The following is a 17,314-nucleotide window of genomic DNA, read 5'->3' as shown; positions in this document are numbered from 1 at the left end:
AGCGGCCAGCGGGCGTCGCCGGGGGCGGCCGCCGTCTCTGCCCGCGGGCCCCGGGGCTGAGCTAGGGCCGAGGGCCCGGCAGCGAGGCGCCGAGCGGCCCCGGGGCGAGGGGGCCCCGGGGCGGTAGGCCATGGCCACCCGGCGTCTAACGGACGCGTTCTTGTTGTTGCGGAACAACGCGGTGCAGAGCCGGCAGCTGCTGGCCGAGCAAGTGAGTAGTTACGGCTCCTCCAGCCCTCTGAGTTCACGTAGCATGGCTGCTGCGGTGAGTCTCCTCCCTTCATCCTACTGTACCTTGCTGCGCCTAGGGCTGCCAGGCAGCCGTGCTGTGTGCCCCGCTCCCCCCGTCCGACCCTCCAGCCTTACCCGACCCCCCCGTCCCCCCCTCCAGCCGGCCCGGGTCTCCCTAGCTCCCTTTCTCTGACCCCTCTCCTCAAAACCCCACCGTCCTCTGTACTTTCCCCCTCTGACCCCCTCTCCCCACCTTGTTGATCCCTTTTTCCTACTACTTCATGTAAAATGAATAGAAGAGATCTGTCCTGGTGCTGATCACGTCTCTATTCACTTCATGAATAATACGGTTATTGGTCTAGTAACTTCTTGTTAGCATTGACGTGAGGTTTTTCGTCCCTTGCGCTTTTTGATGCCTTCTTTCCCCAAAGGAAAAAATCCAAGTCATTTCACAGAGCAGAACTCTTCTATTCACTTCAGTGTGGGCACTGTTAAATGCACTAGTGTAGATTATTCCCATTGCTTGAATTTTTCCATAATTTGCTCTGATGTCCGTTGCCCTTTTTATTCCCCCCTCCAAATAACAAATAATACTGAAAGTCGTCTGTGAGAGAGGGGAGTTGGTAGAGTCTAGTGCAAGTCCTCCTTACAGAAACTTCAAAAAGTCATTTGTTCAGTGGCAGTTTATGTGGTTTTTTCGAAGTTTTGAGCTAGTCAGACTGATGGACTGCTTGGCAGCTCAGCTCTGCGGAGGTTTTTACACTTTCTGTTCAAAGTTGTTATTTATTTGTAACAGGCACCAGTAAATATCTGCTGGTAGTCTCATCATTATAAATTGCTTTACATTAATGCACTATTGTTAGGAAAAGCAGGACTTCGTGCTGCAAATTTTATTCCAACTGATGAGTTGCAGTTGAATGCTCTTTGTTCATTGTTAACTTTATTACACCTGTGTCTAGCAGCCTACATGTTAAATTGCATTTGCGGAACAGGAAATGTCAATAGTAATGTGTATTATACATGTTTAATTTGGCACTGCATTTAGTTCTTGTTAACATGGGGTTTTGCCAATAGCAATATCACTTCTTTAGATCCTTGGCTTTGTATAAAATATCACCTAGAAAAGTTAGTGGTAGTTTAAACTCACATGCAGACTACTGAGCGGTGAAACTACACTTTTACTCAACAGTGAGTGCAATAACACTTAGCACTCCCATAAAACATTTATTTACAGTGTTTGTTAATGTTAATTGAAGCTATTTTCTAGGATGCTCATTCAAATGTAATGAAAGCTAACAGTGATTGGAAATTGTCGCTCTTGTGCAGTGGGTGGAGTTAGTCAATGGCTCAGTCTTGATCCTGGCAGACAGTTCAGAGTTCTGTAGTTACTACAAGGGTATTATTTTAGCAAGAAGTGTAAAGATGGTAGTGTGAGCTATTCGCCTTTCATGTTTCTAAGGTGCCTATTGCTGTCAGAGTTGCAGCTAATTTCCTTTTGGGTGGCATCCCCAGAGCAGAGCTGCTGCGTGCCGGCAACGCAGTGTTGCAAATTCTAGCTCATAGCACTTCGGCTTACCTTAGTTCACTCTCCAGGCTTCTCCTGAAGAAATCCTTTAGTCTGAGAGCTCTCTATCAAAAATTGCATTTTGCCCTGGAAGATGCATTCTCATGTGGACAGTCAACAACTCCTTAAACTCGGATAATCAAAGCAGCATTCTTAACAGTATAGTTCTATTTCAAAAGCTTGGTATAGGATAAAAGAGATCAGTAGTTAAGGCCTGCTGCTTTGTTAAACCACAAGTATTTTGTTCTTGGTTTAGATCTGCTTGCTTTATTAATCTTTGAGTGAAATATCCTATTGCACACACATACCTTCTACAGTACAAAGACTGATGAGTAAAGAAGGTGCAGATATGTTGCAGATGCTAGCCTTTTGTATTTCTTCAGATGCATGTAGGATTAACGTTACCTGAAACTAGACCATAAGTGACGTGTGTACATAAGTGAGCATACACTACATTTGCTTTTGCTTTTTGTCTTTTGCTGTCTGTTTTATCCTGTGATAACTGGGGTGCTTGTCAATAAATGTCTTACAAAGCTTGTATGTGTATCTTCCAATCATAATCAAACCTTCTAACTCACCAGTGGATGTTGAATACTGCAGTCAAATTGCCCTTGCTGTCACACTTCAATATATTCTATTGCAGTTTTTCTACCTGAAATTTTAGTAACTAGAAACTTCACTGTGCAGTTACTTTGGAAAACAAACCAAGCTCTTAACTTGATCTCTTATGTTCTTTCTGTTTACCAAGCAACTGAAATTTTTTTTTTTAAAAGTTTGTGCATCAAGCAAAATGCTGACTTAAAATGTGCAATATCATGATATAGTTATTGAATAGTTGTGTTTTAAAAGCCAATTTGTTTTGTTCTTGGTAAACCATCATGCTTAAAAAATAAATTAGTATTTTCTCAACTGACCATACCCTATATCTGTCCTATGTCTCTTTTCCCTTTTATCTTTTGCTGTCTCTAACTGGATGGGGCTGATGGGATCCACAAATCACTTCAGGAGCTGGATGAGGTACTGTTTTTCACGTTTTATTCTGCCATCGTGCATCAGGCATACATTGCTGAGCTAAAATGTTCCTTTCTTTATTCTGCTAGTTTTATTAAATTTCATTATGTAGGATGAGGTGTTTCCATGTAGAGTAGAAGGATAAGGCTGCATAGAGAAGACAAGCATTTTGTGATATGATGTTACATTGTTAATAGATACATGTATAAATTAGTCTGACTTACTGTATAAAGTCACTGTATCCCATATGTATACAATGAAGCATTAACTATTTTTTATGCTATGCATGAATTTTATAAACTTTATTGGTCAGGAAATAAGGTCAAGGATAAAAAACAGGCTTTCAGGAAAGAATTGCCCAGGAAGGAAGAGGGATTGTTTTTTAAAAAGGGAGGGGGTGGGGAACCACAAAGCTTTCCAGGCCTGATAAAGGAAAATTAGAAATCTGGGAGAAACGAGGAAGTAAGGTTTTTTGTATGAAATCTTTCCCTGGGAACAAACAGTGACATAACTAGGTATGTTTCAAGTGGTATCATTGATGATACCACCTCTTTCTATCTCCAGTAAAGGAGGATTAGTTTATCTCTGAAATCACAAAGCCTCATTCAACTGGCAACAAGATCTGTATTTGTGTTCCAATTTCATCCATTCCCCTGCCTTCCTCTCAGAGGAAGATGACTGGAAGCATCTATGGCCCCAGTGCTATATGTTGCTCTGTGGCCCTGCACACTGTTAGCTGTGTATCCTACTCAGCCTTAAATTGGAGAATCATAGGCATGCTTGTTGGAAGGAATCTCTGGACATCTAGTTCAAGCTGCTGCTCAGAACAAGACTATTGGTAGTCTATATAGGGTCATCCATGACTTTGTTTAACCAAGTCTCAAAAACCTCTAAGAGCAAAGATACCATCCTTTCGCTGGACAACCTCATACAACACTGTGCCATTGTAGAAATAGGTTTCTTTGTACCTGCACTATAGCACTGAGTCTATTTATGTAAGTTTCTAAACCCTACCAAGAAAAATCTTCTGATCTGTTTAAAGGTCAGTAGCACTAGTGCTGTCCTTAACAAAAGAATTCTTATTGAGGGTGAACAGCATGTTTTACTGGCAATGATATCAAAGCAGATAAATAAATATGTGCCTGTATATTCAAGATCAGACCATGGCTTATGGTTTCTGCCAAACTGAGCTTTGTAGAAAAACAAACAAACCCAAAACAAACACCTGACACATTATGTTCTTATTTCTTCATAGTTGTCACATTTTAAGCTTTGTTGAGGTTGAAGTTATTCAACCTGCATCCAAAAGTGTTATTTGAAAAATAAATCTCTCAGAATCTTATCACAGGCATTTTGTGACTCAAAAATACCTTTAATTAGTTATGTGGTTTTTCTCCTAAAAGCTGTTAATATTTCAACCCTACAAATGGGATTCTTTTCCCAAAAAGAGTCTCCAAAAATATATATATCATACCCTTCTGCAACTATGACTGTGCTGCTGTACATCAGTGTGCATCAGCCTCCAATAATATAAACCCCTGATTTGTTGCACCTGAATTATTCAAATTATGACTATTAATTGTGATAAAGGGTTTCTTTTATTCCTTCCCTACCTCCAGCCCTCCCTCGGATCTGTGGAAAGCTGTGTATAAGCTGGCTGGCACATTGTCTTACTCTCTGACAATCTCTGGAATTTTCTGGAGAATTATTCCACCCATTTTCCTGCAAGTTTCTTTGCCTCACACCATATAGCTGAAGCAGCAAGCATGTATCATTGTGATATAGAGAAGTGTGGATTGGTCACTGCCTTGGCTACTTTTGTTTAGCACCTTTTAATTTCTGTTAAATAAATAAATAAACAATTTTAGTTGCTTGGCAGTTTGCAAGAGTGTTTGTTCTTCAGCTGCCTAGTAGGTGAGTGCCTGCCTAAATACAATATTGTCTGAGAACAATCATGGGATACTGTTTTTATTTCTTGGAGATGTAATAAACATTTTTATTTGGAGATTTTCCCAAATGAGACTTTCAGACTCACCTGGCCCAATATAAACCATGCTACACTGTTGATTAGGGAATCCCTTGGCTGTTAATCGTTGTCTAATACGAAATGTACCAACATGAGAATTACTTGAGTTCTCACTGCAATGCCATATTTTCTCCTTGAAAATCTGCTAAGAATTTATTCTAAAAGTAACTTTCATCTTTCAGATCTGGTAGGAAGTGGGAGGATGTAGGTCATTAGCATACAGGGACAAACCAGGAGATGTAGAGCTTGATCATGCCTGCATTGTGTGCAAACACATTTTTGAGGTTAATTTTTATGGGAAGGCATACGCACACTTTTTCCTGATGCTCAAGGATTCAGATCTAATTTGAGTAAAATTAATTTGCTATCTTTTCTTATTTTCTGTAGCTTGCTGATGATCGTATGGCACTGGTATCAGGAATAAGTTTAGATCCTGAAGCAGCAATTGGAGTAACAAAACGCTTACCTCCCAAATGGGTTGATGGAGCAGACGAAGTAAGTTGTGTGGCAAATCCAACACAGATTTTGATTTCTCTTGTAGGGATTTATTAGTGTTGTCAGTTACGTTCTCAGTGCTGTAAGTTTTATGACAGAAGTAGTATTAGAAGAAAGATTAAAATAAGTGTGTTTTCTAAATTGACACCCTTGTTTAGAAGAAAATATCAGGCAAGCTGTGACTCGTTATCTTGAAGTATATATTGCCAGTGAAATAAAGGGAGGTTATGTAGGGCCAGAAATTCCAGAAGACTTGGTTTGCATCTGCAGCTGAGCATTTAGACTTGAGACTGCAGGAATGTCCTAAAGCTCTTAGCAAAGCAAAGTTGTTCTCAGTTTGGAACTTAGAAAGAAGGATACAAAAAAATTAGCACTTCCAGTAGACTTTTTGTTTGAATCTATTGAGGGGTCCAATTGAATAGACCCTAAAATGGTGGAGATTAGCAGTTTACTGTTTGAAAACAGGAAGTGTTAGTGTCTTCTAACAGGAGAATTTTTCCTGCCTATGCAGTACCGGTGCTTTGCAAGTTATGGATATATTTGGACAAATGTAAGGGAATTATTCTGGAGGCATCCAATTAAAAACCTTTTCCAGTATTTGGAGTGTGAAGCTATTCTTGATTTTCAGAAGATCCTTTTAAAATGTACTCTCAGAGCACATGTTGGCTCCTCAGTTTGTGCATACAGAACCTCTTGTGCAGAAAGGCGATTGGTCTCCTTTCTACTACGATAATGATCATGCTTACAGATTTATTTTTAATGACTTGTTTGAAAGCATGTCATTTAACTTCTACTGTTGAGTTCAGACTATTCAATGTTTGACAGAGTTGAAGGTGTGACCTGAATTTTCATTTCTCTTTTTGGAAGTTGGCTAAACCTTCTTACTATGGTATTAATTACAAAATGATAAAAATATTATTCCAACTTTAATGAAGCATATTTGAAAACAGCAGTCCTAACAAGAGTAGGTTTAAAAAGTAACAAACTCAAAGTATATGAGAGTATTCAGTTACTTCTTAGTCAGCTTTTTATGTGTGTTTTTCTTTTTCATGATCTTTGGTCTGCTTTTTATATCATATACATTTCTTTCAGTGATTTTTGTCTAACATTTGTCAGAAGCTTTTCCTCTGAAACATTAGTCACTTCCTTTTCTTCATTGTTGGGTTTTCTGTTTTAGATTCAGTATGATATTGCCAGGGTTAAACAGAAGATGAAAGAATTAGCCAGTCTTCATGATAAACATCTAAACAGGCCAACACTGGATGACAGCAGTGAAGAAGAACGGGCAATAGAAATAACAACCCAAGAGATCACACAGGTACAGACTGCTTTCAATTCTAAACCTACAGTTTGATGTATCTGTAATGCATCATTATGAGGCAGTGGTTGCCTTTTGTATAAAGCATTTCTTTTGTAATCAGTATTGGTGTGAGCCAGAAGTCCTGGGCTCTGTGTTTGGTACTGCACTTGCTGTCTCAGTTGAATTTCTCAACAAGTCACTTAGCCTCCCTGTTCTTTTACCTTACCTATTTGCTTTTCTGCTTGGAATAGGATTGGGAGACTTAATCAAATCACATTTACAGATATCTCGGAGAAATACAGATATATATTCTAAGGCTTCCACTCCAAGCAGTTATAATGAAGCAAACGCCTTTGGTCGGAAGTAGTTGTGTTACTCTGCTACCCTGTTAGCTTGAAGTTGTTTGTTCACCTATGTTCTGTGTTTCCGCACCTTTTTAAACATTGCACTGGGCAATAAGAAATTAACTTTATAAATCTAGAAATCAAAATGTTAGTCTTCCATTTGGAACTTTTGCAATGTGATATTTAAAGTGTGTGTTGCTTTATGTTTTTTTTACTAATGGAATTGTTTTCTCAGTTATTTCACAGATGTCAGAGAGCAGTCCAGGTCTTGCAGAGCAGGTCACGTAGTTGTACAGAACAAGAAGCACGTGTTCTCAGGAATGTAGTGTCTTCCTTAGCACAGTCCCTTCAGGACCTATCCACCAACTTTAGGCATGCACAGTCTGACTATCTCAAACGTAAGCATAAGAGATACAGTAATACATGGGCACCTTCTGTGGAAACCACTAATTAAGGTGTGCTTATTTTATTGGTTGGGAAAACTGAAGCACAGAAGGGTTAAGTGATGCACGCAGGAGTGCCAGAAGTATATTAGAGTGGAGGTTAGAATTTGGGAGTTTTTGGTTCACAGCCCATGTTCAAACTGCTTTGTTCTACCTCTCATATTGCTAAAGGAAAAATTTCATGGTTAAATATTGATGAAGCAGCCGTTGGTCTTCAGACATGATACCTGCTGTTGAGTGATAGTCTGTGATAGATTAAACTTCAAAAGGTAGTCTGTGATAAATGAAGTCTTCATCCATAAACAGATCGGAAGTGGAATATCCTCTGTTTAAAATTCTAAAATTGTGTGCAATTCTATTTTCAGCTAAGTAAGATTATTTTGATCTTGGGAGAAACCCACAAAAATTTGATCTTCAAATTTAATACTGATGTATTTCTTCCTCCAAAGGTATAAATGGCACAGGTGGAAATTAAGATCACAATTCAGACAAGGGATGTTCCTAAGAGAATTTGTTAGAAAATAGCTTGGAGTGATCACACATTAAGGCTCTTAACTTCCCTATTTTTTTTTTTAACTTCATGGAACACAATGACTTAAAAATCACTGATTTAACTGGAGTCTTGCAAGTCTGGTTGAATTTATTATACTTTGTTAAATAGTAAGCCTGTGTGACAGTTAAAATTAAGATACTGCTATTTGTCATTAGCCAGATTTTCTTTATTCTGCTTTTCTATCTGGTGCTTCAGACCTTACTCTTAGTCTGATTTCAGTGTGCATAAATATTATGCTCAAACATAGTTTGTCTTTTACAGGCATGAAGAATAGAGAAGAAAGATCCAAACACTTCTTCGACACCTCAGTCCCGCTGATGGATGATGGGGAGGATGATACACTTTACGATAGAGTAAGTTAAGATATTATTACGCAAATTCAATACAAAGAAACTTTTTAATATACCTTTAATTTTAGTATGAAAATATCAAAATGGTATGCTATAAGCACCAAGCTACATGCAAATTCTATTTCTGCAGATTTCTGTGATGCATTTTCCTAATTAATATTGCTGTTGCGATGTTAAGATGATTGCACTATCAGCCTCAGCGTTGCAGTGTGAGGGAACTCAGTTTGACTACTGAATCCTCCTTACATGACTGACAGGGACTAAAGGTCTGTAAATACAGTGCTGTCCTTTGTCATACCACCTTTCTGAGCAGATGCAATTGTTAGAAAACTGTGATTCTGAGTTTGGATGGAAGGTGGCAGACTTTAAAGTGTAACTGAAGCTTTTCAGTATTACAAATTATTGCAAATAGTGGTGTAATGATTTGTTTCTGCACAGTTATGTTGTGGAGCCATACCCGACCCACTTCCTTGTTTTACTTTGTGGAGTTTGGGGATACTGAATTTCTAAGCAATGGTGGGATCTGTTCTATTGTGTCCTATCTAATAGTGCCACAGAATACTCTTAACTGTAACACTTACTGTTTAACTGAAAAATTGCCAAAAAAAACTCAAGGCAGCTTTTCAGCTGATCTTGTGTATAAGAGGTTTTTCACTTATCTCTAAACAAGAGTGATGGAGAAAGGATAGTGTTCAGTTATGATTGGCCTTGGGAGACAAAACCAGTAAGGTCTCTACAGTTTTTTTAAAAAAAAAAAAAAAAAAAAATCAGAATTGCTGCTGTGTCTTTACACATTGGCATTATGGGACTTTCTGTAATGCTGGTCAATCAGTAGATATTCCATAACTACCAGGCACTTGCATGTATTGGTTTTGTACACCAATAAAAACATTGGTTTAGGACAAATCTTATTTTAAAAAGTTGTGAGATTGGGCAGGATGCAAGATTTACATTTTCTCTGCTCAAACTATAAATAGCTGTCCAAGTTATTTTAGTGACCCTGAAACTCTGTTTTTAAAATACAGTAAGTTTTTTTAGATACTTGTCTACTAAGGAAATTCCAAAAGGACTGTTGTGTTATGAAATCTTATAATCCTTGTAATTATTTGTAGTGTTTTCATGCTGTTAATGTTAGTTCAACATCTAAATCTTTTATTTCAACAGGGTTTTACAGATGACCAGCTAGCATTGGTGGAGCAAAACACATTGATGGTGGAAGAGCGGGAACGAGAAATCCGTCAGATTGTACAGTCAATCTCTGATCTCAATGAAATATTTAGGGACCTGGGAGCAATGATAGTAGAACAGGTACATTGACATCACAGTGTTAGTAAGAAGTAGGAGACTTCATGTAGTGTTAAGTCTTCCAGATGGTTGTAACATCCTGTTTTCATGTGCTTCTTGCTTTTCCTAACTTACCTCTTCAGGCTAAGATTTCCTCTGCTTGAAATCTGCCAGAAGATGACTTAATGAAAATAAATAAATAAAAATTCAACTGGTTATGGGTGTCAGACTAAAAAAAACCATAGAATGCTGAAGTTCTGTTGGTTATTTCTCCCAGAGATTCAGTTTAGGTTGTGTCAGCCAAAAGCACCTGGACTGGAAGTAAGGTGATTATTAAGGGATGTGATGAGATGGTGACAGAGCTGCCAGTTAGGCATTGAGCAAGGATGTCCTTTAACAAAGTCCCAACTAGTTCTGTAAGAGTTCCTAGTTTACGCAGTTCATTAGCTGTTTGCTGTGAGTATTGTTAATTACTCTGCTGTTCATAATAATTGCTTTATGATGTTCATTTAGGTTCAGTTTGGTGCTGATTCTCTCCATTTTATTTAGGGAACAGTTCTAGATAGAATTGACTACAATGTCGAACAGTCATGTATGAAAACTGAAGAAGGTCTCAAACAACTACACAAGGTAAGTAAAGAATACTTAAGCTGCTTTGAATATCTAATAATCTTTTATAATTTAATAGAACTAAGTTATTCAGTCATTTTTCAATTGGACATTGTCCCTTTTAGAAATGATTGCTGTACTGTATAAAATGTCCAGCTATGCTGTATTAGGAACTCTTCATATAATTTCAGTTAATGTCATGCTTGATGCCTAGTGTTAATTTCTTAAATAACTTCTGGGCATCCAAGCGATGTGCTTTGATCTTTATATTGTTGACGTGGTGGGACCTATCTGCAATTCCTTCTCTGGAGAGCCCAGCGCTTGTGAAATAGGACTGGTTATTGGGTACCTCACTATAGATTTCAGTCAGTTGGTATATCCTACTTTGAAAACATTATCTCAATAATGTGAGCAGCAAGAATAATTTTTAATGTTTTCTCTTACCATCTGACACTTGTTAGAAGTTAGGTCCAACCTTATGCTTTTAATGTGAAGCTTTTACTATGAACATCTGAAAAGTTTGAATTGGCAGCAGAACACAGCATTTTGTGGTTGTTTTGTTGGCTTTTTTGTTTTGATTTTAAGCTAAGTTCAGACTTGTCAGCTCAGTTCAACCCTTCCATTGCTGGAAATAAAGTAGAATGAGAGATTCATGCAAAAGCCTCTTAAGTAAAACATTCTGTTTTGGAAGCGTGGACTTCTTATTACTACACACTCCTCTTCTTCATATTATCGTAGACTTCTAATATATGGACAGCAAAAAAGTGCCATTTGAGGAAAAGCAAAATAAATTGGTTATAGGTTTATTCTTGTAATACATAAAAGTAAATTGGAGATCACTAAAGTCATTGACCGTTGGTGAACAAGGCTTAAAGTAATTGCAAGCAATTTGCACAAACTGAACTGGAAATAAATGAATCAGTTGGAATCAATGCTATTCCTAGTCTAGTGGTAGTTAATGAATCGTCAGCAAACCCTTGTTAGGATTGCTGACTAGAGTATGGGTATTTGATGCAATATATACCCGTTTTCGGTATAGCATAGGAATTTTTTCACCTATCATGGAAGACATGCACGCAGGTGTGAATAGTAATATCAAACACATATACCTTGCTGTTTCTAATACTGTTGGTAGCTTTATTCTGATTTAATATCTATGATGTCAGTTTTCTTTTCTGTTGTAATTGGCGTAATTATTACAAACTACTGAGACAGCGCTTCACAGAAATTGCATTAATTCACTGCAGAAGTCTGGTGATATGAAGCAGTAGTTACCGATTCCTGCTTCACATGAAAATTGGAATCAGTTGTGATACTTTGTCAGGCTGTGATACTTAAAGCCTAATAAAGTAAATAATCACAGTGGTTGCATGTTATATAGTTTCAGGTCAAAAACTCCTCTTTAGCAGATCTGATAATAATGAATTACTTTCCAGGGACTATAAAGGAGAATTAATATCTTTTTCCCTTTAAATATTGAAGGTTTGTTAATTTAAAAAGAATTAAATGCAAGTTTTGTTTTGTTTAGCTTCTATTAGCAGACTTTCATTTGGCTTTTGGAGAGTTTTCTCCACGTTGCCTCCTTTTAATTCCCCTGGGAAAAAGAGGAAAGGGATGAGAAAATGTGGTTAGAAGAAAGAAGGAATGAAGCAGAAAACTGAGAACCAAATCAAAAAGAAAGCTTTCAGTTCTAATTGAAATTAAATGAAAATACACAGCTGAATCAGGTACAACAAAAATGCCTATTAAATAATGAAGTTTTGTTGTGAATTTCAATGTCCTTCAAATATAATACAGGAATCTTATTATCAGCAAAATGACTTAAAACATCTTACCAACTTCTACTGTTTCACACAACTTCTGTGTAGCTCATATGTCCTGTGGAGGCATAGGGACCTCTCAAGGACTCCTGAAAAGTAGTCACAGTAAGGTTGCTTAACTGACATGAGGATGCATTCTTCTTTATAGAGTCTGCTGTTTAACACAGATAAACGTGACTTCAGTGCACACGTACCTTCGCTGAAGTCTACGGTGCAGACCAGAGTTATTTTGTGGGAGTTGCTTGCAATATACATTGTATGAAATGTCAAATTACCAAAGAACAGTTCTGAGATACACCTGTACTTCACTTATACTAAACAAGAGTCTGTAGCTTGGCAGAAATCTAAGTATTAACTCTTTCTTTTCTGTTTCTATAGGCAGAGCAATATCAAAAGAAGAATCGGAAGATGCTTGTTATTTTAATTTTGTTTGTTATAGTAATTGTCCTTATTGTTGTTCTTATTGGTGTAAAGTCACATTAGGTTTCACTTCATTTTCTCATTTTTGGAGTTTATGTGAACTTTTTTCCCCAATGTGAATGGATGGACCTGCACTCCAGAAAGCTGCCTTTTGAATGTATAAGCCCTTGTGGTGCAAAGTCAGTGCAATGTTTCTGTAGAATTCTTCAAAGTACAAGTTTGGTGATCTGTGAGGTGTTTTTAAGGATTATATGGAAAATATCAGGAAATTTGATGCTCCCACACAAATAATTTGGCGCCTTTATGCAGAGGTCTTTGGAAACACGGTACTTAAAAATAATTACAAAATTGAAGTTTACCAGTGAGTACAGTAATTAGTGTGTTACTGTGAACAAAAATGTGTTGTCTTCTGTATTCTTAGTCACAATTGTTACAGGCTTCAAATTTAAACCATGTTACTGAGTCATGGGACTAGATAACAAAAATTGACCTAAATGTAAAATATGTTGAGGCACAAAAATGTTTGGCTTCATCTCCTTTCTTCCAGACTCAAAAACTCCAAGAACTGGATAGACAGCTAAAAAAGAAAGCTTTTAGCAACCAGAATGTAATCCGACCCCTGTGATCTTAATTTAGATACTGCACCATTATTAAGAATCAGAGTAGTACTTGATCTTATAAATAACAAGATTTAATCACTGGGATAATTTAACACATTTAGTTAATTAAAAAAAATTTCTGAGCTTGAGTAATCATGGGAATGCTTTTCCTCACCAGAATGATCATATATATTTTTTCATGTACGATTTTTTTTTTTTTTAGTTTGAAGTACAGACATCACATTAAAGCAATGGTGAAGTTAAACATAAAAAATGGAGTAGAAAGCTGAAAGGAGAATCTCTATCTGACCTCAGATGTTTCAAACTTTAGTTGTTGTATAAGCTGTTTATTTTACAGTGCATCTGCCCATATGTATTATGGTTTTTTTACAAGAAGTGACTTCACTACAGGATATATTACATCCATTTTCCCTGACAGAAGATTATTTCTTTCAAATGTCTGCCTGGAAGAGGATGTGTTTATGGTCTCTTACTGACCATGAGATGTCACACAAGTGACATGTTACTAGGCCTTCAGTAGAGAATTTGGGGTTGTTTTCACTATTTTTTTCAGTGGAAAACTTTGCTGTAGGCCATAAAAGAGAAATCAGGGCAACATCTAATAGAATACTCCTGATTTAATTCAGGCCTGAAGTGGTGTGCAATTGTAGAGGTCTTGTCTTAATATTTTTAAAATGGCTTTTCTGTATGGATTTTCTTCCCCAAAGGGACTGTAACTTCCTTCCTTCACTTTGACTGATACAGTGCTCCCCATAAACTTGCAGAGGTGCTCTGCTCAAAGCCCCTGAAGTGCAGTTTCATAATACTATGATATTAATTTTGCATATGTTGCCTGCCCTGAGTTTATCTTTACTATGTACTAAGGAGGACTTTAAGATGTGGCTTTAAACTGACTTGGTGCAGGAATGGACCTGAAATCAAAGACTACAAAGATGTGAAAGCCTTGGCTTTTTGTGTGGCTTATTGTGAAAAGCTTTGTACCACTTTTGTTACCTCTAGACAAAGGGGATGTTGAACTTCCAAAACTGCCAGTTCAAACCCTTGATTAAATTCATAAAGTACATTGGTAAAAGAATGATGCTTGTAGTTGGGTGTGCAGCTCCCCTGTTCTGGTAATAGATCTTTTCAATGATCGTGAGTAAAACTACTGTCTCCCTGGTGTGCTGTCTACATCGGTTGGTGTGAAGCAGCATTTTGCTATAATTTAATATACTGTATTTGCAACTTTCTCTCTAACATGAGATTGTGTTATTTATTTCTGTCTTGACTGGTGCTTTTGACATTTTATCATGGCTAATGAATTCAAAAGAGTAATAAAACACTTCCAACCTAATTGGGCAATTATTCATTTTTTAGAAGAAGTATAAACTGAAACATACTTGTGTGATGTTAATGTGTCTCTATATATTCTTCATAATTAAAAGAAAGCAGCAGTGACATGAAATACCTTTGTGCTACAGAAAGTTACAGGGTTGGGGGGTTTTTTTCAGTGTAACTTGTATTGTCAAGAGTTACTTCCCCTGAGTTATGGTCATGGTATCTTAGCTCCACTGAAGTAACTGGCTACGTATTTTCTATCCAAGTTCCGTAAAAGGAAATGCATTTTTAATGGGCATTGGACAAGAGGTTAAACTTGGATGTCAACTGTCCTGTGTAACTTGAGCGAGAATTTATTGAAGCTGATTATATCAAGAAAAAAACCAGGCTCCTAAATCATTGCAGGTGTCTAACTTATTATGAGTCAGTCTAAATAACTATCAGCAGCTAAATCAAACCCTTATGCTGTGCTTGGTAAGAATTTCTCCAAGTGGCATGTTACAGAAGGGGTACTATCTGTGCCATTGGGCAATGAAAGCCCCCAAAAAGCTACGGCAACTGAGGAGTAGCTTGGCTTTGATAGTGGCTGCTGTCTACTCGGGTGTTACAGGAGCAAGAGCTGCCTGAACCTACTGACTGTGCTTCTGTCCAGCCCTGTAAGCATCTCTGCTGCTGCAGAGAAAGCTGGTGTGCTCCGTTATGCAGATTGTGGCCTCTTCGTGGTTGCTGAATTCTTCTTGGCTTATGTTGAACCTCTGATTCCTTACAAAGGAACGGAACAGCATTGCTAGAGCATCTCCCAAGAATCTGTGGCTCCTCACGTGGTGGGAATGACCTGTAAAGCTGTTGGCTTGTACAGAATTTCTCCATTAAAATGCATGCAAGTGTGCAAAAATGAGCTGCTATTCTTTGTTAACAGAAGTTAATTCTAGTGGTATGTGAAAATGACAGTATTAAATTTGTTACAGCAGATTTATTTCTACTGCAAGCCTTCTCCAGAAACTGAAAAGTAAAATGGAAGAATTAGTTTCTTGCTTGGTGATTTTTGGAATGTGATAAAAATTTGAATTAATATAATCAATGCAGTGTTCACTGAGGCTGCCTAGATTGTATTTATTTAAGGTTTGCTTTTATGAAACATCACAACACAAAGGAGTCTTATTTCCTTTGTTTAAATCCTTGGAAACCTTGCTTTTGGTACAGCTATGCAAAATTTAAGTTCTTGGGTAGGTGACAGTGAAACTGACTTTGTTGGGAAAAAACCCCCATATATTTACTATTTCAAAAAAACCAAACCAAACAACCAAACCCACCACTGAAAAACACACCCAACAGCCTTCCTAGATAAAATTCATTAAAACAGGGAATCCATTGTGTATGATTTTGCATATTAATTGATAGATTATGTTTCAGTGGCTTAATTCCATAAATACTTGTAAAGGATCAATAATTGGAGTGGCCATGGAAGACTGGTCCATGCTGCAGCTTCCACTGTGGCTTGTATGAGTAGAAATGTTTGCAGCTACTGTTAGTGGAACATATGCAGGAAGTTTCTGTACTGTAGATAGAATTGATTTTCTCAGTCTATTACTTGACTAGGACCCTCCTCTGCTGTCTTTAACTTTAGTGAAGGAAGGGTCAAGGGTTAGATGAGTATTTTCTACTGCTTTGTTTACCTTTCAGATAATGTGGATTTGGGGACATCGCTCTTGCAGTAGCAGGAATAGCAGAATTTTTACTCGAGGAGCTTACTGCCTGCTAGAATCTTTGGAATGTCTCAATCCTGAAATAATTGCTGTGTGTTAGTGTCTTTCGTATCTCCCATGCTGACTATATATATTGGAATAATAGTGAGCCCCTAAACAGTTTATGTTCTGTGGCTTTGTAAAGAGACTCATAAAAGTTGGAGCTGGAGCTTGTTTAGTGGGTTATCCCTTCCAGTCTGTGAGGATGCATGACTGATCTCTGCAACAGATTTTGCTAGACCTTTTATTCAGGCTAATTCTAAATCTATCGGGCAATAAAGTTTCCATAACGTCTCTTCAGAGACCAAATAAGACCTTACTCTAAGGAGGCGTTCTGCAATACAACCTGATTTTTTTTTTTTCTTTTTAGATGTATTTCCATCATATGCATCAGCATTCACATTTCTAGTCTAAGTGGAAGTGCACTGTTTCTGATGTTCAGACTTCCCTAGCTGCAGATTAATGAGTATCAGTTCCCTACTGGCCCAACATTAATAGGAGGTGCTTGGCAAATATAAAAAGATGAGGATAAATACCCTATTATATTTAAAACAAGCATTTACATCTACTATTAAAGCTGGTGTTTGGAAAACTGTTTCGTCTAGTGAATCCCCATGCTGTACCTCAGAGCCTATTTTGGCTTTTTCTTCTGTTTCTGGAACATTTTTTTAGATGTACCTTTTTTCCAATATTTAACTTCATGAGGAAAAGAGTAATTGAGCTTTTTCCATTTTTATCCCTGTGTAACTTCACACTTTCAGAACGAAGCCTTTCCATCCTAAAATTGGTATTATGAAGGGGAAATACAGACTTTCCGCTCGATACAGTTGCCTGTCAGTTGTAGCAGAGGCAGCTGGATTAGCACCCGTACCTTTCCCTCCGTACGATTCGATGCGTGTGGTGGGACACGGGGGCAGCGTTACCGTGTGGGGTTTTGGGGGTTTTTTTTCCCCATTTTCCTCTATAACTTGTGAAACTGTAACACCCCTGATCTCCGAAACGCGGGTCGTACGCAAAGGCCTGGCACAAGGCGCTTTTTCTGGCCGGGAGCTCCCGCGCGTTGCGCGGGGGATCCCGACGCGACCGAGCCGCACGCCGTGCCCGCCTGCGGAGCCGAGGGCGCCGGGGCTGTGAGGGGGCCGCAGCACGGGGCCGGGGCCGTTTCGGAAGGGGCCGGGAAGG

The 17,314-nt window shown here is 38.1% G+C and overlaps 1 protein-coding gene across 5 annotated transcripts; it reads left to right on the top strand.

Annotated features, from left to right (window-relative positions):
* Positions 1-100: 100 nt before the first annotated feature.
* Positions 101-14,403, top strand: STX16 (syntaxin 16). Of its 5 annotated transcripts, none has more exons than XM_010569582.1 (9): positions 101-211; positions 2,801-2,812; positions 5,220-5,327; positions 6,505-6,645; positions 7,207-7,369; positions 8,229-8,320; positions 9,482-9,625; positions 10,151-10,231; positions 12,409-14,403. In XM_010569582.1, the coding sequence occupies exons 1-9, from the start codon at positions 131-133 to the stop codon at positions 12,511-12,513; spliced, it is 927 nt and encodes a 308-aa protein (XP_010567884.1). In that variant the 5' UTR covers positions 101-130; the 3' UTR covers positions 12,514-14,403. The 5 variants fall into 5 exon arrangements, with proteins under 5 accessions (XP_010567884.1, XP_010567881.1, XP_010567883.1 ...); XM_010569579.1 differs by having other exon boundaries at positions 101-265; XM_010569581.1 differs by lacking the exon at positions 12,409-14,403 and adding an exon at positions 11,739-11,935 and having other exon boundaries at positions 101-265.
* The last annotated feature ends 2,911 nt before the right edge of the window (positions 14,404-17,314 follow it).

The sequence above is a fragment of the Haliaeetus leucocephalus genome, unplaced genomic scaffold (genome assembly GCF_000737465.1).
Source record: "Haliaeetus leucocephalus isolate CR32 unplaced genomic scaffold, Haliaeetus_leucocephalus-4.0 Scaffold273, whole genome shotgun sequence".
NCBI classification, from domain to species: Eukaryota; Metazoa; Chordata; class Aves; order Accipitriformes; family Accipitridae; genus Haliaeetus; species Haliaeetus leucocephalus.
Note: the sequence above shows the minus strand (reverse complement) of the source record. Positions and strands in the feature narration are given on the sequence as shown.

What these genes read in the sequence shown, in the direction of transcription:
- STX16 (XM_010569579.1), top strand. Translation starts at nt 131, where the DNA reads ATGGCCACCCGGCGTCTAACGGACGCGTTCTTGTTGTTGCGGAACAAC. An exon ending in ACAGTCTGACTATCTCAAAC is followed by an intron (nt 7,370 to 8,228) that starts GTAAGCATAAGA and finishes TGTCTTTTACAG; the next exon opens with GCATGAAGAATAGAGAAGAA. An exon ending in ATGATACACTTTACGATAGA is followed by an intron (nt 8,321 to 9,481) that starts GTAAGTTAAGAT and finishes TTATTTCAACAG; the next exon opens with GGTTTTACAGATGACCAGCT.